The 21,751-nt window shown below is 43.2% G+C and overlaps 2 protein-coding genes across 6 annotated transcripts; both read right to left on the bottom strand.

Annotated features, from left to right (window-relative positions):
* Positions 1 to 4,097: 4,097 nt before the first annotated feature.
* On the bottom strand, positions 4,098 to 9,631 carry p2ry10 (P2Y receptor family member 10). 2 transcript variants are annotated; one of them, XM_085180763.1, is made up of 4 exons: positions 8,158 to 9,631; positions 5,784 to 6,022; positions 5,525 to 5,705; positions 4,098 to 5,243 (listed from the first exon to the last, which is right to left on the bottom strand). In XM_085180763.1, the coding sequence occupies exons 2-4, from the start codon at positions 5,930 to 5,932 to the stop codon at positions 4,407 to 4,409; spliced, it is 1,167 nt and encodes a 388-aa protein (XP_085036889.1). In that variant the 5' UTR covers positions 5,933 to 6,022; positions 8,158 to 9,631; the 3' UTR covers positions 4,098 to 4,406. The 2 variants fall into 2 exon arrangements, with proteins under 2 accessions (XP_085036889.1, XP_085036897.1); XM_085180771.1 differs by having other exon boundaries at positions 4,405 to 5,243; positions 8,624 to 9,631.
* A 1,435-nt stretch (positions 9,632 to 11,066) lies between these two features.
* lpar4 (lysophosphatidic acid receptor 4) lies at positions 11,067 to 16,814 on the bottom strand. 4 transcript variants are annotated; one of them, XM_085180792.1, is made up of 3 exons: positions 16,490 to 16,814; positions 12,231 to 12,986; positions 11,067 to 12,125 (listed from the first exon to the last, which is right to left on the bottom strand). In XM_085180792.1, exons 2-3 carry the CDS (start codon positions 12,804 to 12,806, stop codon positions 11,637 to 11,639), a joined length of 1,065 nt encoding a protein of 354 aa, XP_085036918.1. In that variant the 5' UTR covers positions 12,807 to 12,986; positions 16,490 to 16,814; the 3' UTR covers positions 11,067 to 11,636. The 4 variants fall into 4 exon arrangements, with proteins under 4 accessions (XP_085036918.1, XP_085036933.1, XP_085036941.1 ...); XM_085180807.1 differs by having other exon boundaries at positions 16,494 to 16,814; XM_085180815.1 differs by having other exon boundaries at positions 16,519 to 16,814.
* Between the last annotated feature and the right edge of the window lie 4,937 nt (positions 16,815 to 21,751).

Genomic DNA, 21,751 nt, shown 5'->3' with positions numbered 1-21,751 from the left:
AAAGTCTGGTGGTCTGGTAGAGGAAAGAAAAGTAAGTTAAGTTAGTGTAGTCGGAGGTGGAAAGTGTTACCAGAAAGAGGAAGAAAAACAACATGAAGGTTTCTGTGCTGTCACCTCACACCAAGAGGTTCTGTCTCTGCCTGTGTTTTCTCACACACTATAGTACAAATCAGCTCTTGACAGCAACGCAGTTGAGTTTTAACTGCTTTATCTTTCGCCCAGTGCAGCCTGGGGATATTAAAGTTACTGTTTTGCATGTTGCATAGATAGCCATCAGAATTGGAGAAGGAACATTTTTAGATGAGACACAGATGACATTGTGCTCGGCGGCAGCACCTGCCAGCTATAATCTCCCATGTGTTTTTATGAATAACGTAATTAATCAATGATCCTTGATAGCAGTGTTTTTGCAGTGCCCTTTACAGCAAGCATGCAAACCCGCAGAGAAGTCGGTAAAATCCCCCACGTGCTGCTTCACTGCCGAGCATTATGGTGCCTGCACTGAGTCTGTGTGAAATAACTACGGCGCAAGGCATCGAAGTGAAACTAGCGTGGTTAGCGCAGGCAGACCAGGCAACTGGTTAACAGCCCAGATCAAGGAAAAACCTGTCACTAAAGGGCACTTTGAGATGAGGAGCAGCACTGCGGGTGGTTTTTCGATGTAGGTGATGCCTGTAACGCGCTTCTTTTTTTCCCTCCTTCTTTGTGACACACACACAGAGCAGAAAATGAAAGTAATAGGGATGAAATTTTAAAGCTTTTAGATGACCTTCAACTTAGATTATCTTCAAATGCTTTCGGTTCAAATGGAAATAGTAATGTTAGGGACTGAACGGCCTATAGGTGCACACACCCACAGCTATAAACTTTAGCGCGTGTAGACCAGTTTAAAATTATGTTTTTTTACTTACTCGTTGAACTGTTGTCATCCTCTTTTTGATCAGCTTTTGTTTCTTGTTATCTTATTTCTAATGAGACTTATCAGACCCTAGCAAACCCAGGAACGATGTGGTGTTGCGATCTTCCACATACCTAGTACCCAGACACCTGCTATGCTCAAATAAACACCTGCATGTGTTTATTTCTGGCCTCCATTAGTCCATTAATCCTCCATCAGTTTAAAAGGGACACTGTTTATCATGTGGACCCTTAGTTCATACACTGTCTTCCTCCCTTCCCCCTCTCTTTAAGCTAGCTTTCTTCTGATTGGCTGCTCCTTGCAACCAAAAGGTTTGAATAGCTGGCGGGTGGAGCTGCTGTGCTAACAGCATTGGGATATTTTTCAGTGACATCATCCAGAGCAAAAAGCAGTGAAAAAAAGAACAGAAACTGTGTTTAGAGTATTCTGAAGCCTGAACTTTGACTCACAGGGATTAGTAATGCGTACTCTGATGTCATTATTTGGAACTTTGGCCTTGTTTAGCACTATGAGAACACTATATATGTATGGCAGAACGTTAGCAAAGCATATTAGACCTACTTTAACCAGTTTCAAGACATCTCAGGATCATTTATGGACCATTTTATCGATGTGAAAATGCAAATCAGCCAGTAAAATATTGTTTATATTTGACAAGAAACTTACTGCCACGTAAACTGTTCAGAACAGCATTTTTTGTTTTGTTTTTTGCACCTACTATACTCAAAACACGCAGCAAAAAATGTGTAGCTATTTTCGTGCGTGAGGGGGAAATGGCACTTGCCAAACACAAGAAAAAACAGTGGTTAACTAACTGCTCTTAGTTCTCTTTACGGGCTCCCTCAGCAGGTTTTTATACACGATATTCGCGTTCCTGTTGCTTAACTAAAAGAACGCCACATTTCTTTACAGGGAAATGACTAAATATAGCGGCACATTTGACTACATTTGAATGCATACATTTGGCTGCTAGCATTATACTGCTGTTTCAGCTGCAGCAGTAAAAAGATGGCACGGTTTGAGTATCGCCTTCTCACCCGTGTGTCTGCCCTCCCCTAAAGAGTCACGAGATAAATTCTGCGTGGGAGTAAAATGATTAATAAGGTGGACCTTTTTAGAAAAAAACAAAAAACCTTTATTTGGGAATATATTTTTACTTTCTTCAAAGGTAAAGCTATTTTTTTGTTAGTTTGTACTCTTCACAGCTTGGCTCCCAAACTGTTTTTGTAAGCGGTTACAAGCCAAAGAAGTTTAGGCAGCAGTCTTTTGATAATGACCCGTTTAGTAACTTGTACCTTTAGCAGTGTGTAAGTAAATGTAGTGGCGTATAAACAGCGATCCCTGCCTGGGATGTACCAGTGTAAATGTATAAAGTAGTATTTGGGCCTGAACTTAACTCCTCACAATCATACACAAACAAACAGTGGAATTTTATTTGTAAAAAGGGGGGGTATGCTAAGCTTGGACTGCTTCTCAGCTCCCTGACTGCCTTTTATGCTCAGGCCGAGGCCCCAGTAGACCGTCAGCCCTGGGACAGCCTTTTAACTCAGTGACCGCTGACCTGTGTGTTACTGTTTGAAAATGATTCTCCACTTATTACTCTCACTTATGCACGTACCATGTGCTTCCTTCCAAGGCTGTGTGTTGATTTGTATGATGTGCAAAAGGCCAATCTGTGACAAGCTCTCGTTTCCTTCTCGCAGCAGAGGGTTTGACATGTATGTACAGGAGTCAAACCGAGACCATCTGTTGTGAAAGTAACATGTTTACGGTAACGCGCATCAGGATCAAGCTGAAATTTCCATCTAACCGAGAGAAGTGAGCTGTTTTTAAAAAGATAACGATAAAAAGAAAAGGCAAGTGCTGCTCCCCTACCTTAGGACTCAGTAGTTTTCATCAGGTCTTGCCAGTGGAAACACATAATCTCATCTGCTGTGATTCACCTCCGTCTGTGGGCTGCTGGCATGTAAGCAGCTTTCCGAAGATCTGACCTCGTGTTTCAGAACCAAAAACGCTGCCGGTGAGCATCGGGGTCCCTCCACGTGTGTGTGCCCTGTTCAGATACACAAGAAAATATGCCGTGATTTCCAGGAAGTCCACTGACACTGACAAATAAAGACCAGACACCCCAATACTGGCCCTCACACACACACACACACACACACTTCAACATAACAGGCATTCCACACACTGGAGAAACAGACAAGGTCCCCCATGAGCCATGACTCCACATAGAAAGCATCCACACACAAACTCCCACACACTCGCTACTTTCTCCGAACACTTCTGAACATTATTAGCAATTAATAATCATCCTCTCACCTCTGTCTTTAAAGATGCTGGAGAAATGAAAAGCAGATAAGACCGAGGCGTCAGATGAAAAACTCCATCCTCCTTTCTCCTCCTCTAACACTCTTTAATTTCAGCGTCCCGCCTCTTTCTCTCTCTGCCTCTCTTTCATTCTACCTCTCTATCTATCTTTCATATCCATTAACTTTTGTCTTCACTTGTACTCTTTCCTGTTTTGATTTCTTATCTATCACTCGTTGCATGTGTGTTTCGCCCGTCTGTGTGTCTGCTGTTCTGGGGATTTTAGCATGCACACACACACAGACACACACACAGAGGGCTTCCTGTGAGCGTAGGGGTGTGGTTTACAATAATTTTCTTTTGACACTTCTGCTATTACACTCTTAGTTGCCATTTCCTTGTGGACAAAGTCAACACGTCAACACGCACTTTTTTTTGTTTTATTGACAGGACATCAAAACAAAATCAATCAAAAATAAATATTTACACCAAAGCCACGATGCAAACTTTCACAAGTTACAATGTGACACTCTCAGAAAGCAAACGCTAAACTTTGATGCGTGTGAGAACAGAAACGAGAGGCAGGTGCATTTTGGTGGATGATTCATTCTTGGTAGATTTCCTTAGGTGGGCTGCATTTGTGCGTCTGGGGGCTGATGTAGACTCAGAGTTGGCTCAGGCTTGGCCTGTACAGATGGGTGGGTGGGGGGGCGCCTGACAGTTACTGGTTTCAGAGCTGCTGTAACTGCTGCCAACTGCCTTCACCACTTTGCATTCTGAGAGGAAGTGAAGCAAAAATGAGCTGGCACCTGTTTTCACATTTTACCTGAAAGAAAAAAAGTCCAACTCGCAGTGAAGAAACAAACATCAGAGCCAGAGATGAGACTTAAAGCTTTTAATGGGAGTGCATTTCACAGCTTTTATTACATAGCTTATATCAAGTTTTATACACACAAACTGAAACATTGGGCAGCGTTTACAATACTGTCTGCATGTTGGAAGGTGTTTTCTGCTTGCTTTAGAGGAGGCGGGCTTCACACAACTCAGGTCAGTGTCTTTTGGGTTGTTTGTGTTCAGACAGCTGCAACATGTCAGATGATCATATCCAGCTTGGACCCGGTGTCAGTCGGCTTTAAAGTTCAACAGAATCCTTCATGGACTTTTCCTCTGAGCAATGCTACTCCCTGTATGAGGAGGTGCTCATGAGTCTGCTCTGCAAAGGACACTGGGTCGGTGAAGTGGTCGGGGAGGAGATGGAGGACGAGAAGGAGGAGGTGCGCCTTTTGAGGTGCATCCTAAACTCGGCTGTAAGAAAGTAATAAAGGATGGGGTTGAAGCAGCAGCTCAGGCCCGCCATGCACAGAGACACTGGGTGAAACTGGAGCACCACCCTGCTGACGGTGCAGCTGGACACGATACTCTGCTTCACCATCAGGTAGAGCGCGAAGTTGAGGTGGTACGGAGCGAAGCAGAACAAAAAGAGAATGAAGCAGCCCACCACCATCCGCAGAGCACGGCGCTTCTCGCCATTTGTCTGCTTTTCATTTGGTTTCTCCGCCTGGCAGTTGGAGGTGACTGAGTGGAGGCGGCTGCGTGCTGAGGAGTTGAAGGAGTTGTGCTGATCCTGGATCTGCTTCTCCTTGAGTGACCAGAAGATGCGGACGGTGCTGTATGACATGCATGCTAGAGGGATTAGGAAACCACACGCCTCAAGAAAGACCAGCATGGTGATCGTCAACGAGAGAGGAGGTTGGCGCATGGGCAAGTCTTTAAAACAGCCCGCCGAAGTGGCGTTGGAGTCTAAACTCTGTTTGGTGACACCTAAGGGAAACTGGGCATGGGTGCTGTTTAATGCCACTTCGTTGTTGCTACTCCGCATCAAGATAAAGGGAGAGCAGCCCAGACCAACCACAATCCACACGACAAAGCTGATCAGCAGGTCATAGCGACGCCGCCACCGGCGAGCCGTGAACGGCTTCCGCAGGAACAGACACCTCTGCATGCTGATGCACACCTGAAATCAGAGAGAAATGAAAAGAAGCTACTTTGTTATTTATTCTGAGGCACAGGAAGCAAAGCAGCTCCAAGAAGGAAGACAGAGGCTTTCATTCAAATCACTTTCTGCTTTGGAGTTTGATTTTTAAAACAAAACCAACAACAAAAGTGCTTTGTACTGACATTTGACTGATTTTAAATATAATGAAAACTAGAAAGATCTCATTTGATTATCCTTGTTCCCTGTGATGAGCATTATCAGGAAATTCAAGGCTTGCTTTCCCTAAACTGCCTGCTTACCAGGAACACTATAGCGGCGTACATGTTGAGATATTTCAGGTAGAAGCAGAACAAGCAGAGGCCGCGTCCAAAGGGCCAGGTGTGCGTGAAATAATAATAGATCCTGAGGGGCAGAGAGAGGATGTGGGCCAGGTCTGCGATCGCCAGGTTTATCATGAAGATCACCGCCTTGGTCTTCTTGCTGTTAAACGGCACATACAGAGAGAGTTAGTGATAACATACCTGAAAATCTAAAGGTGTGAACTTGTATGAGTGTTACCTGATGTATCTGAGGAGGACCCAGAGTGCAGTGGTGTTGAGCAGCAGCCCGGGTATGAAGAGAATCAGGTAGAAGTAGGTGTATATCACGTCCATTTTCTGATTCCAGACCGTTTCATTGTACTTGCATTCAGTCATATTGGTGACCATTTTTCTTTTCCCCTCACAGTGACACCGATGATATAACCAAGCGGGCCTTTCCTTTGATCGTAATTTTTTTTGCTAAAGTACATTTGACAGCTGAAAGGCAGAGGAGAACTTGTGAAACATCCGATGCACATACACGTTGCGCTTTATCTTTATTTTCATAATTTGCCCTTAATAAAAGTCTCGTAGCCTGCGCGTGGAAAGAAAAAAGCTGAACAGTGCTTCATGTTTCCCGTTATGTTGTTGCGAAAGTTGAAACTAAAAGTTTGCTTTGAAAACTGGAATCAGCAGCTGGCAGAGCAACAGTCAACGGTGAACCTACATTTTCACTTTGGCAGGTGTGAAGCCTCCTGCAGTATGACACATACTTTGCAGCTTTAAACACAGTTTAACACAGAAATGCTCCAAAAAACAAGAGCAACTGCAAAAAAAAACTGCATACTGGTTTAATTCAAATCTAATTCAATTCAATTTTATTTATACAGCGCCAAATCACAACAGCAGTCGCCTCAAGACGCTTTATATTGTACAGTAGATTGTACAATAATAGATACAGAGAAAAACCCAACAATCATATGACCCCTTAAGAGCAAGCACATTGGTGACAGTGGGAAGGAAAAACTCCCTTTTAACAGGAAAAAACCTCCGACAGAACCAGGCTCAGGGAGGGGTGGGGCCATCTGCGGTGACCGGTTGGGGTGAGAGAACTGAATGACTGCAAACGTCTATATGCAAAAAAGTATCAAGTGTATTTAGATGAGATGATGTGAACGTTTAGTCTAAAAGTGAATGTTAACAACTCATTAAAGGGGCATTCCATGAATTCAGTTCATCCACTTTCATTCGTTGCTGTTGCTCCTGACATCATCATCCCGATGATGTCATTAGCACTACAGGAAAATTTTTTTACGAGTTTGGCTTATACTTGAAAATCAACCGGGGCATTCATTTCATGCTATTTGAATCTGTTAGCCACTTTGCAACCCACCTCAGCGATCCCTTTCATGCTGCAACATCAACACCTGCTCTATCCTATGTGCTGCTCCCCGTTTCACCTCAGTGTGCACATGGAAAGGCAGAGGGAGATGTGTCCTCCTAGATCAGCTAAAAATAAATTGCTAGAAGTAGAAATATCAGTCTTCCTTCACTATATTTGTTCCTTACTGATCAGTCAGGATATCCCCACCTTTCTTCTTTGGGGCTTGTTTGTGGGAATTTCTAAACAGATTTTGAAGCAGATGTAGCTGCTCTCTGGAGATAAGTGCCATAAAGTCTATTGGGCTGGTAAGCTGCAGACCCAGATAAAAACAAGGTGTCATAAAGCAGCAGCCAGCAAAACACAGAAAAGGCTTGCACTAATGGCATATAGCAAAATTACAACAATTTTAAGTAATTTTGGTCATCACAGCCAAGCTAATATGAAAAAAAAAATGATTCAGTTAGATTTTTCTTCCCATTCTTGTGTGATGGTTAATTGTTTAAATTATGTGTTTTTATATGAGAACGCCATGAAAAAGCTGTTAAAGTGAAAATAAATCAAAAACTGCTTAGGACGGCAGCAGGAAGTGACCGGAAGAAAGATCAGGGACTGGCTCTGCTTATCACGGGAGGATCATCCTTCCTCTAACATCATTATAAGTCCGCACCCTTTCCTACACTAGGCCCACGAGGGGAACACAGTAATAGTGGTCGTTTTTTAAACTGCTTTACCAGATTCAGGCCTGTTTAGACTTGTCTGACAGCTGCTGAGACACTCCCTGATGATGCCTGTACGATAATGAGTTGTGTAATACTATCTGAGGAGTTGTGCTTAAGGAAATTACAGAAATCAAGAATTCATTTTCATGACACACCATGAAACACATGTAAAGAGTTTCTTATATCTGTTAAACGTGCTAACATAAAATATCAAGTTGATATGATTAAATATTGGTGATACAGTAACTGGTGATTCGCTTTAGCCAACATCGAAACAAAAACAACAATAACGATAACTTTTTTTTTTCAGTGTATCAGAAATTTCAAAGTCTTTATATCTTGTGACACAAAAGCTTTCGTATGCACACGGCGACACATATACATTTCCAGATTTAAGATTAAATGCAAAGTGAAAGCAGTAATAACAGTCCGTTAACATCAGCAAAATTCAAAGCATGACTCTGACCGCAGGGCACAGCAGCATGACGTCCTCACAGACATGTCTACACAAACAAACACTGTGTCAATACCTCGTTTCTTGTGCCTCTAAATCACCCGCATAGGCAGAAGGTAGAGGTCAGAGCCAGGAGCGACCGCGTGGAGCATCGCGCACACTTTCTACAAAGTCTTCCCGCTGTGCAGCAGAAAAAGGAGTCAACAGGTGCCGAAAGAAGAATCTGCCAGCGCACTGCAGGTGAAGACAGCATGAAGTTGATGGTGATGTGATATGAGAGTGTTTGCTGGAGGTGGCGGGATCTGGTGTCACTTGTTCTCTGACTCAACTAGCTGCCAGTTTTGAAGGGAAGGGGAAGCTCTGCCCTATTGCGTTTGAGTGTGTTTCTGCAGTTTGCAACGTCGTCACTAGTGCTTAGCAACGCGCGTAAGAGCTAAGACGAGCAGAGTTGGACACACATGTGGTTAAACCAAATGGCAGCAGGAAAAGAGGTTACGCTGAAAGAGCACAGGCAGATGCAGACACATGCTTGTTTTTCTTACCTCAGAAATTTCTGAAGATTTTCAAAAGATCTTTTTAAAGGTGATCTGGTCTGCAGACGCAGCAGATCCCGAGGAAATCAACCCTCTTCTTTAGCTTCTCTTCTTTGGAGTCTGTATTTAAATACATCTACAGTGCAACACTGTAGCCGTTGTGACCAAAATAATTGCACTCATCTGCTTCCCCGTTCAGATTCCTTACTTCCGTTTTTTAAATCATAGTATTTATTCAGCAAAATGAAGGTACCTGGCTCCTAGTCCTCTAAAAATTAAAAAGAAAAATTAAATAAAAAAAGCTGCATTTGTGTGTCCTCTGACACTGAGCAGTAGCTTTTAGACTTTGTTCTTGTGGTTATGGTTTTCGTTCACGAGGCCTAGAGAAAAAAAAGAAGGAAAGCCTTCACGTGTTGTAAAAATGTTTAACCACGCTTCAGCTTTATGACATACACTCGCCATCCTGTTACTTTCACAGCATGAGGCCACACCCAGAGAAAATAACTTGACAAAACTTCCCATGCTTGCTTTATGGCTTCTCTGAGACTTCTACAGGGCTGACAAACAGGTGACTATAAAGGCCAAAACGGGAAAATAATCAGCAAACGTGGAACGTGGTCTGTGGTCAGTCTGTCTCAAATTAAAAATTGCTGTTCTTCCAACTTGTTGCCACTAGATGTCAGGACAGGCCACTGGTCATAAATGACTGAGCCATGTGCATTTTTCTCTTCTAGATTTAGGGCAGACTGTTCCTTTAACAGGCGTGCTCGAACAGTAAACATCTGACTGTTATCTGTTCAAAAAAATGGAAAAAAAGTGACGCAACACTCTTGGAATGAACCACTCGGGGTGAAGCTCATGCATACCTCTACACTCCCACTGTTCTTTTCCTGGTTTTCTTCTCTCCTCCTGCTACCCTTGACCCCAAATCTGAGAATCCAAAAACTGCTGCCCCTCTGTCGTTCTGCTGCTAAATGCTCCCATTATTCACACAACCAGACGCCCCCCCCCACCCCCCCACCCCCAAAAACCCTTATTTTTCATTGTGCATACCAATGAAGCAGGTATACTCTGTTACATTGCCAACTAAGGTAATGGAAAGCAAAAGTTGTATTGCTTAGTAAAGGAATAGGAAAAACTAAACTTCTACCTACATTGAGTGTAATGACCCCAAGAGAATTTATTGAGCTTCTCCAGCAGAGGGCTGTAAGTACACAGAGAGAAGCTGCGAGCCTGCTGTCATCCTCGGCTCTACAGTTTATGCTTTAATGACCAAACACGAGGTGGTGCTTCAAGCATGGTGGCATAGGGACTACTTGTTGAACTACTGAAACTCGCTGGGTTGGAAGACGGTAGAGTTCAGCAACACAGCTGGTTGCTCTACACTGTGTTGTTTACTCTCTGGACCGTTTATAATTCCAAGGTTTGAAGATTGAAAAAAGCCCTCCAAACTATCCAGCAATCCAACCCAAACAAGCTCGGTTGATAACAGGAAATTTCACCATTAATTCCGCATCTGCTTGTGTTATTGATTCCTGCCTCACAGCTGACCTCAACTCATGTGTCCTACACGTGTATGAATACTTCTGCGTCAGATCTACATTGTAACTTATGCAACAACCGAAACTTCATTTGAAACTTTCTTATGCTGAAATCTTCTAAATAACCTGCTGTGTACATCCAGAGAAATGTAACTAAACGTCAGGTTGATGCATACCACATGCTGAGGTGTGGGGATAAAAGGAGTTTACTGTTACTATGTAGATTTCCCACAAAAGTATAAATCAAGTTTAATGTAGAGCAGTTAAGCTACAGGTGGTTCCTCCATCTTCAGATGCCAAACTTGACCAAAGTTTAACTTGATTCAGAAGCTTCTTCACAGATTCAGCTGCAAAATTGATTTATTTTGCTGTTGCAGATGCTGCTCTGACCGGATTGTGCACCCTCTTCGGACTTTATGATAAAGATTGGACAAATTTTGCACATTTCTGCATTTTATATATGCAAATTCAGCAACACTCAAACTTCCAAATCTGCTGACACACAAGTGTTTTGTGCTCCATGCAGTTTAAATCCATGATTTTGGGTAAACAGCTAAAGGCATTCATCTGTACTTGGAGTGTTTGCACATTGCTGTGTGTAAGAGACTTTGAGCAGATCTGCAGTCTAAGGCCGGATTAAGACAGAGAGACCTCATTCAGAGGCAAACAATGGACCATTGCTCCAGTCATAATAAGCATTTGGCCTGTGACACAGCACACAGGCCGAGGTCCTCAACTAAATCAGAGCTGCCCTCTGCGATGAGGACAAGCTCACACTGGCTGCTTGGTGAAAAACCAAGAAGCTGGAGTAGAAAAACTCCCGCACAAGTTCAAATGTACAGGCTCGCTGACAAAGAGCAGCTCAGAGCAGGTTTGACTGTGAGGACAATCACAAGACCGGAGCAAAGAAATAATGAATGCAATTCAAAAACAGACATTTACTGGCCTCAGTCTTCAACATGATGAGATACATTTGACTCAGCAGGTCAACACAATGCTGTGTTACACAGTAGCATTACTAGTAACACACCACAGTGATATAATGCACTGTGAAAGCTTGAGCTTTATAACAATAATACTTAAGGAACTGTTGTGTTACACAAGTACTAAACAGCATGTGGATGGACATCATCTTCTTCAGAGTCCAGTGGAAGTGTGCATGTCTTATGTTTGATCAATGACATGTCAGAATCTCTTATAGACCCACTTTGAGTCTCTGGATTATTGCAATAGTCCCAGTGTAGTTGGGTCTCTGGTCCCTGTAGCGATCGCTCATAAAAACCACAGATACATTCCTCTGATCACCGGTGCCGGGTTAATCCATAAAGCCCAGGCCATGCCTCAGGACTTACCTCAGGACTTAACTAATCTGGTGAGTTATGTGTTTTCCATTTTCAGGACCAAACAAATGATTGTTATATTTGTCAAATTCAGGAGTTGCAGTCAAACCCACCCTGTCCTTCTTCTCCTTCTTTCTTGAGTCACAATTGAATTTCAGTGATCTTTGTCTCTTTTCCGTTGCTGGTCAGAGTGTGGGTGTCGCTCGGGACAGCGGTCGCCGTGTCCTTAGTCTCCGTGTCACTGCGGGGCATGCTCTCAGGTCGAGAACCAGACCCTTTGCCTCCCATGGTCAGGCTCTTCTGGAAGCTCTCCGAGGTGAAGTAGTACACCACAGGATCAAGGGAGCAGTTGAGACTGGCCAGACATAGAGTGATGGGGTAAAGTGTTCGGACAAAGCGCTCCACAGTGCAGTTAGCCAGGGCCTGGGTTCGCACCAGGGCATACAGGAAGAGGATAGAGTTGTACGGGACGAAGCAGATGATGAAGATGCCAAGATGGACAAGAATCATCCGCAGGACGCGTTTCTTTCTGTCACAGCCGTGACTAGCAGTCACGGGGCGACGCAGCGTCCGCAGAACCAGCGAGGAGCATATTAAATTGGCCAAGAGTGGGAGGAGGAAACCAACAATCTGGAAAAAATAATAAAAACATTATGAAAATTACACCTTAATTCTACGTCTTGGTTATCGTAATAAAAAAACAAAGTCATCTGTATGATGTGCATCTCGATTCACCTCGATGAAAATGGTGATTTTAGACAAGTAGGTCTTCCAGGTGTTCTTGGAAAAGCCCTCGAAGCATGTGGTGGCTTTGTGTCGGCTGTTGATGGTAGAGAAGAAGGTCACCGAAATGCCTCCTCCCACGATGGTGAGCCACACGGCGGCACACATCAGCGCCGCGTTCCTCCGCGTGCGGATGCCGCGTGAACGCAACGGATAGACTATCGCCAGGAAGCGGTCCACGCTGATGCAGGTGAGGAAGAGCATGCTGCCATAGATGTTGGTGATGAAGGCCGTTCCCGAAACCTTACACAGTCCATCTCCAAAAGGCCAGTTGCGGTTCACGTTGTAGAAGACCTTGAACGGCAACGTGAAAACAAACACTAAATCAGATAATGCTAAGTTGGTCATAAATATCGTGGTCTCGTTCTGCATCTTCATCCGGAAACAGAACACAAAGAGTGCGGCACAGTTGGTTATCAGGCCCGACACAAAGACCACGCTGTAAACCGCAGAGTACAAGTTGTACTTGAAGGAGTCGTCAATCCCACAGTCCACCATTCCGGTCTCGTTGATCACCAGGCTAGCCATGTTGACAGCTCAGCCACAGAGGGGAGGGGGGGGGGGCGCCACAAAAAATATAAATAAAAGGGTGCACAACAGCTCAAAAGCTGTCGGGAAACGGGGGTGTTTTAGAGCGGAAATCTGGGGATCAAAGATGTCAGCAGGGGATCCACCAGTCAAGCCCCCTCGGAGTCATCGTCAGTCCTCCTGTGGAGAAAGAAGGAAAAAGCACTTAGTCACTTCCTCATTACAAAACCACTCTAGTTCTCCAGAAAATGTGGTACAACTGAACATGATGCAGATTTCATTTTAGAAATATGGCTGGTTGAAATGTATTACTCTATGTTTCTACAACTGAATCTCAAGCGTACAATTCTGAAGAAACTACCAGATAGAGCCTAGTATTTAAAAGAAGCAAGATACAAACAAAACTACATGGATTATCCATCTGAAACCATCTATATGTACGTATTGATACAGTCCTAAGATTTGGGCATGTTTGTATGTGACAGGATCGGGAATCATGGAGTCGCTTGTGATCATGTATCACAATATTTTATATTTTAATTCTGAAAGGCACTTATCTGTGAGACATGCCAAAAAGAAAATAATAAACCTGAATCTTAAGCTGAATGACATATGTTATTATATATTGTTATCTGGCACTACTACATTTGTAGCTGATCGAGTAGAGTTAGTAAGGTAGGTTGTGAATGTTTCTCTCTAGTTGCTGGTTGACTTTTCTCTGCTTCAGTCAGTTTAGGCGAAAAATAACCTTTTAGACACAAATAACTGTGACGTCTTGTTAAATTCACACTATTGGCTAGCTGATAACATAAAGACATCAATGCTGCTGAAGTGGGACCTCTGCAGAAATTCTTCTGCAGTGCTGTTAATGTCAACTGCAGGTCACAAGTTCAGCCTCTGCCTCCCTGCTGCAGTGCTGTGCGGAGATGTTTCTACAGGAAGAGGTGAACACGGCACGGTTAGTGTAGTGTAAATAGTGTCAATCGGATGGTAAGTTTCAGTATCGATTAGCATCCGAGTATCAATTTCTCTCATAAATGTAACGCTAATAATGGGTCAATTGAATTAATTCACAGGATTTATATGTAATTATTTGCTATAACAGTTACAAAATTGGGATATACCATTTAAAAGTGCACATATACAGACTGGGAAACTTTACGCCCATAAAAAGAGAGAATATTGAATGTATAACCACGCTACTTTTCATGAAATCTTGTATGTAATCCAAGTAATCTTTTATATCAAAGATAAGATAAAACGAAAACTGAGGGTGCAGACACATTATGTCAGTATGCTGTGAAACTGCTTCTATCTGAACAGATATTGGCCTTTCACAGCAGTGTCTAATCAGAGGAAGTGAAACAAAATTACTGAATATATAACTATTTCACCATTCTAGCTGCTTTCAGGACTGTGTGAGATAACATAGCTAGAGACCGGAATATGTACTGTAGTGGGATACCTACATATTTCCTTTAAATTCCATTTATGTCCATGAACCAGAGTCAAAGAGCTCAATGTGAAATGAATGTATGGCTGAACTCCAACTGGAAGAAGTAAATAACACAGCGTGGTAGAAAGAGCAGCTGAGAGCAGCTCCCACCATCACAGAGCACTGCTGTGGGGTGAAATACAATAGTTTTGTTAAACATTAACAATTACACTGATCTGATATTGTTCCAGACAATGTGTTCCCAAGTTGTTTACTCGATGCTAAATCTGAATGTGTGAGGTCAGAACAGGAAGTAGGCAGATGGAAATGTGTTGGAGAGTGGTAACTATCTTATCTCTGCCACATCCACAACAAATTCAGTATTTGGATTGGGGTAATGATTTCCAGTGAATCACAGTGTTCGAGTGGAAGTAAGTTAGAGGAAAGAAGCATTTCCATGTAAAAGAACCTGGGCATGAAATTGCTACACAAAATAAGAGTAACTTTCCTTACAAAGTATTACAAATGTGGCAAACTAAACAACGCTTTACACTGAGAAAGAGGTGACGTCACCGAGCAGAACTACAAACCTTTAACTGCTGAGTAATTCAGTGAACGTTAACACATTATTTTAAGTTTCATAAGCAGTTCAGCTGTATGATGTTGGTTTCTAAGGTTTCTAAAGTCAGTTAAAAGCAAACCTCAGTGATGTCATCACACTTTGTGTCCAATTAAAAATGGAAAATTTGGCATTTTAAAGCGATTCCTGCATCCATCTTTTTTCAAGCTTCACCTAAAACTCTAATTCTAACTTTCTTTTTTGGTCTTCCATGGAAATGTACCCCTGCTTTCCCCCCCAGTTAAATAACCCGACAAGAGCTAAATCTGGGTTATGCAATTACACTAAACAAGCAGTGAGGTGTTCTCAACAGACTCTCCAACGCACGTACAAAGTAATGAGAGTTCAGGCTGTGTTGACAAATAAAGACGAACATATCAAATATTGATTTTCAAGTTCGATGGAGTAAAGCGTACACTAGTCCATCAGCACTGTCCTGTGCCTCCATCAGCCTTTACAATACCCCTACTGTACCCGTCTGCACCAGACGCACGCTTACATGTGCACAAGGCTCCACATGTGAACGCACAAACAGGCAAACACTTTAAATGTGCCAGTCCTCCCTCTCTCTCTCCCACACAAACACACTAACACTATGCTTTTCTGTGTGCCGTGGCTCAGGCCCAGGACCCCTGACAGCGTCCCTGATTCACAGTCAGCTGTTGTTGCCTTTAAATGCAGCAGAGCCTATAGAACCGGGAATCTGGCAGCTGAACAGCTTGTTTAAAAGTCAGGAGAACTTCCAAGGTTTGAGCATGTTGTGGATTGCCAGTGGTCCAGCTGAGGGTTCTCAGCCTGGAGTGTGTGATTTCTCGCACGGGTCGTGGACAGCTGCACGGTTACGGGGTCTCCCCCTGCAGCAGCGACAGAAACAGGCCTCTGGAGACTCGCTGATACCAACAGATCGAGTTCAGAGCTCAGCACACATCCAGCTGTTCCTTTCTCTCACATGCTAGAAAGAATGAAAGCACACAGGGCTGAAGGTGGAGGACGAGGAGACGCACAGCGCGGTGTAATAAATGGACATCTTGACTACTTCACAACAGTACATGAAGTCCTCTGGGTGTTACTTAGATCAAAGCAGAAACAGTCAAAAAAAAGCCGATATTAGAACTTTTTTATTATTATTAATAAATGTGAACATTTGCTAGTTTTCTTCTTCTATGATCCCAATTCAAGTATTGATTGAGACCTCAGAAAATGTATTGGATGTGTTTATTTTACTATTTTATGATAATATATACACAAAATTATTAATCAAATGTTTTAAAAATAAAGAAAACTAAAAGAACAAATATGGTGCTGGACGTGGTGTAATTTATCCAGGCTGTTACATGCACAACAAATACACAAAAATCTACTCATACTATCCGTACTGCAAAAAATCTGTAGTAATGAGCATTACAGACAGATGCTAATGGTATTTCTTTCAGCTGCATCACTCCATCCACAGCTTATAGGTTTTCTTTGTTAAAGCTGTTAGACCTGCTGCTGGTTTCAGAAGCTTCAAACAACCAGAACCCGATAAAAATGTGTTTTGTTTTTTTCTCCACTGGAGACAAAATCATCAGTTATCATCAGCTATAAAGGGAAATATTGCAGCTTAAAGACAAAGCAGAGCAAACTTACTGACAGCTGAATGGATGGTGACAGCTCACCTCCCGGTCACTGATGTTTGTCGGTGCAGCGGCGCAGCTGTCAAAAGGGGGCGAAAAAACCCACCAGACCTTCTTTTATTTCCTTAAAGGTTTTGCTGCTGCTCCGACTGCAAACTACTTTCCTTAGAGTCTCTCACGCGTTAAACTGTAACCCAGCAGCGCAAACCACTGGTTTTTAAGCGAGCCGCAAATCCTGACGACTCGCTTCGTCCGTCCGCTACAAATGTGACCGCATCACAACCCGCCGCGCCTGCTGTGCGCGTGCGGAGAGCCGCCCGCACAGTGACAGGAAACGAGACAATAGTACCTCGGCCAGTGAGGAGGAGAGGAGGGGAGGAGGGAGAGAGTGAATAGAGATTTGTGAAGAAGGAGAGGACGAGGAGAGAGGGCCACACAAGAGTGATCCATCACAAATGATGAGATAAAGATGGAGAGATTTATTGGAGGATGTCCAGGTATAAACAGAAATGCACTAACAAAAAGTTAGTATAACTTGATTGTTCAAGTCAATATTTGGTATGATCATCTATATTCTTCAGTACAGCTTCCTTTTAATTTGCTCAAGTAGTCTTCAGGAATAGTTTTCCAGGTTTGCCAGGGACATTCAAAGCTCACTTTTTGATGTTGGCTGCCTCTTGTTTTTTGCTCTCTGTCAATATTTTTAATTCAAATATTTTTTTATATAACTCCAAATAACAACAACAGTCACCTCATATTTATAGCCCCCTTTATATTGTAAGATGAGAACCCAACAATAATACAGAGAAAACCACAACAACCATTAACTGGGTCTGGGTCCACATTTGCCTACTCGTTAGAGTTGGACAGATGGCACGGCAAGGTCGGATTCACCGGAAGGAAAAGTTGGAGGCTGGTACCCTAGAGATTGTTCAAAGGGCAAAAAAACCAGTAGCAGAGGAGGTAAGTGAGTTATGTGCATACCCAACCCACACCAGTTGAGAGGACCAGGAGGAGGGGTTTGGGAGGGGGGGGGGGGGGGCTGGTTACACAGTAGAGAGCTGTTTTTAGTTCTTGGTTTAGCCTCTCTGATTGACCAACATGTTGGGAATGAAAACCTGAGCTGAACTCTGAGACTCTGAGTGCTGATCATTAGGTCTTTCATGCCTGGGAGATGAACTGAGTTCCTGGGTTGCTGACTATTTCTGAGGGAATTACATGCTGCCTGAAAACATCATCAGTCAATAATTAGTTTCAAAACAGTGCAAGTTACAGTGCAGAATTATTTCTAATAAGGTAGCACCAATCTATGGTGAAGAAACGTCAAACGGTCTGAAATATTGTTGAAGATGCAGCAATTCATAAACATTCACTAGGAGTAAGTGCTGCCTCATAATAACATCACAGTTATATTGAAGTAAAAATTTCAACCACAAGATTACTGCTGTAATAATGGAGATAGATATCCCATCTGCCACAGGATGAAAGGCGGGGTGCACCCTGGACTGTTCAATTGTCTGTCGCAGGGCTACAGATAAACAAGACCAAAGTGGAGATGTTTGGCCATAATGCAAAGCGCCGCTATTGGCAAAAACCAAACATAGCATATCAACACAAACACCTCATACCAACTGTCAAGCACGGTGGGGTGATGATTTGTGGTTGTTTTGCAGCTCTGTACCTTGGAAGCAAAGACTCCAGTCACCCATCACATGGACTCTTCACCCTCCTGCCCTCTGGGAGGCGCTACAGGAGCCTCCGGACTAAGACCACCAGGTACCGGAACAGCTTCTTCCCCACAACTGTCAGACTCCTGAACTCTGCCTCCTGACATCTGACCCACGTTAACACATGGACTGGACATACACACACAACCACCTAAACACACACACAATGGACAACTGTACCCTCAAACACACAATAATAACATGGACTGAACCACCACTCACAACCACTAGCACTTTATATAGCCTCTATAGAAATTATCCACATATCTCACTTATCTTAACTGCACTACTGTATAATTCTGTGTAAATAATCATTCTGTACAATACAATAATTTTTAAATCTACAACTGTTTATAACCTGCATAGCTCACATTTCTGTATAGTTTTTTATTTCATATTTATATCCTGTTCATAGCCTGTACATAGCTTGTACTCACTACAGCCTGTACATACTTATAGTTATAGCATATTCATAACATACTTCATACCGTGTACATTATAACATACCATAATAGACCCATTTCTGTAATATACTCACACATCTATATTATTGCTAATATATATTTGTAATATATCTATATCATGGCTAAAGCACTTCTGGATGGATGCAAACTGCATTTCGTTGCCTTGTACCTGTGACATGTGCAATGACAATAAAGTTGAATTCTATTCTATTCTATTCTATTCTATTCTATTCTATTCTATTCTATTCTATTTAGTCAACCACGAAGTATTCTAGGGTCAAATACGGGGCCATGTGTCCAACAGCTGAAGCTTGGCTGAATCTGGGTCACGTAAGTGGACGATGATCCCAACAAATCAACAACAGAATGGCTGAAGAAGAAAAAAAAGAGTCCAAATGTTGCAACAGCCCAGTCAAAGTCCAGACATTGCCATGATTGAAATGCTGCGGTGGGACCTGAAGAGATCTGTGCATAAACAAACGACCGCAGACCTCGATGAACTGAAGTGTGCCAAAATTCCTCCACAACACTGTGAGAAAACTTCATGTTTTTCTTGCTAAAAGTGGTTCTACAAGCTGTTGAATCATGCGGCGTAATTCGTTCTTCACACACTTCTTCTGCGCTTTACCGCAGCTAACTGTTAAATAACGATCTGAGGTTGTATTTAAATCATTTTGAGACCTGGATTTCAAAAATTATATCCTGATATGTAAAACCTCAGACCTGACAGAGAGAGTACAGTCCCCCCCCCCCCCCCCCCCCCTATTATATACAGTATAATTACAGTACAATAAAAAAAAAAATGGATGTGACATCTTCGGGGTGCCTGCCAACTTTACGGAGCCAAAACACACACAGTCAGCTCTGGTGAGTGATACCTCAAAATAACAGCGTAGTGCTATTTTGGCTGATCAAAGTCCTGCTATTGTTAAAACACAGCCATAATCTGTTGCAAAAAGAGTTATTTTTATCCAGGTGACAGGGCGGTGTTGGCCAGGTTTCCATTGTGTTCAGGCTGGCATGGGGCGCTACAGTATGTGAGCATGTGTGTGCTTGTGTGTCCGTGTGAACAATGTGTTTTTGTGTGACAGAGACACAGAGAGTGAGGTGCTTGACAGAGGGGAAGTGGTCTTTAGGAGTAGCGTCTGGCAGGCTGACCGCTCCACAATAGCAGCAGGGAGGACAGGACATCCTGCTTAAAGCCTAAACTGAGCTGAGACACACACACAGACACACAATGCTTTGCACACCACCAGATGTCTTTAACCGTCTTAATTGCTGATGTTGAAGAACAAGCACTTAAAGAAGTGTGAGTCACGCCGTGTGATAAGAGCATATTTCCTGAATGGTGTTTCATTGATTACTGTAATTGAATCCAGATAGTGAGCCTAAAAAAGCTACAGCTTCATGTAATCATCCAGAGGGTATCCCATTAATTTGGCAAGGCCTAATATAAGCCACAGTGGCATATAAAACAGTGCAAACAATGCCATTTTCACACATATCCTTACAGTGACTTTCATCTGCCACCACCAAATCCACTTTAATTTATTCAGCCATCATCAGAGGGGCTGGATGCTAAAGCAGTATTAATAAAGTTAAATGTGTAAATAATCAGAGTATTGGACCTATATTACCTCGACCTAGAGCCCCAAAACGTCCCCCAATCACACAAACCCATATGCACTCCTCCCTCCTGCTTCTCTGTGTTTGGTAAGGGTAACTAAGCTGTGCGGCCCTGGCCAAGGCTTTGTGAGTCACACCAACCAGAACAAAGATCCCATTACTGCCACCACCGCCTCCTTCCCTCCCTCCCTGGCCTCTTCTTCTTGGACCCTTCTGTCCAACGTTCCTTTAATGCGATGATGAGTGTATTTCCTTTGCTTTTCTTCCCTTGCCTCTGCCCATCCTCTCATTCACGGGCTCCAGGAGGGTTTAGGGGTAGCCCCGTCATGCCGTACATGCCTCTCCCCTGACAACAAGGCTAGACAAAGGCAGCAAGGCAGTATAACACAGGAGTCTCGAGCTTTGTAGGCTCTTTTTGGACTGATGTTAACAGGAGTACAGTGGGCTTTACTCCTTTACTCCTGTGTGCATGTGTGACCTTAGTCCCTGAGACGGCATTAATCTCTGACCTGATTAGACACTCGATTGGGCAGAGCCCAGATCAATGCCGCTGGCTTTAACTGAGGCCTCCAAGAGCTACTACAGCTTGAGATCGAGGGGGAGTTGTTTACCCCACAGCACTGATAGGTGCAGCATGAGCAGCCATGGGTGAGTGCCCGTTTCTCCAGACTGAGAGGCGAGGCAGACAGGCTGACCAGACTGACCTCAACCTGTTCAGACTGAGCTGTTTGTCTTTGTGATATAATGGGCTGATGTTCCTCATTTCAAGGGAGTAAAAAGTCAGCTCTCAAAGACTGTATCAGCTCTTTTTCCAAACATGGTCTTCTTGAAGGGGAAAATTGGCATTGCTCCAGGGGATAATTGAATTTAGTTTAATTTTAACCCTCTTTACTGTGTGATACAATAGATAAAAGCACTGTGTTACCATAGCTGTGTTGAGTGCTAAGCTTAGAAACACTGAGGTGATGAAGTAAAAATCCATAAATGCCACTGATACATGAAAAAAGGACGTCCTTAATCCTAATAGCATAAACATTATAACCAAAGTTTTGTATTTAAAGTTCGGTTGTATATACTGTATATACAGCTGTTCATTAAGCAACCTACATGCATAGCTGCCTCTTAGTTAAAATTACCTCAGTGCAATAAACAGCTTTTTAGGTGCAGCAGGGGTGCCATCAAGGGGGGGCAAGGGGGGCACTGGCCACCACCCAAGATTTGCTGCCCCCACCAGTGGTCCCCCACTGGCAAGCGGAGATGGGCATCCGATTACTTTTTTCAAGTAAGAGATTACTATTGCAAAAAAGTAATTAGATTACTGTTACTTTCCGACTCTGTGTTACTGCTATGTAACACTGTGTAATGATTTTGTTTGTGAGAGTGTCGTGACAGTGACGTAAGCGTGTGCGACGCCCGTGGCAGCAACAGACGTGTGCAGATCAACAACGGATAATATGG

This window comes from Neolamprologus multifasciatus, chromosome 2 (genome assembly GCF_963576455.1).
Source record: "Neolamprologus multifasciatus chromosome 2, fNeoMul1.2, whole genome shotgun sequence".
Classification (NCBI taxonomy): domain Eukaryota; kingdom Metazoa; phylum Chordata; class Actinopteri; order Cichliformes; family Cichlidae; genus Neolamprologus; species Neolamprologus multifasciatus.
This window is presented reverse-complemented; position numbering and strand designations above follow the sequence as displayed.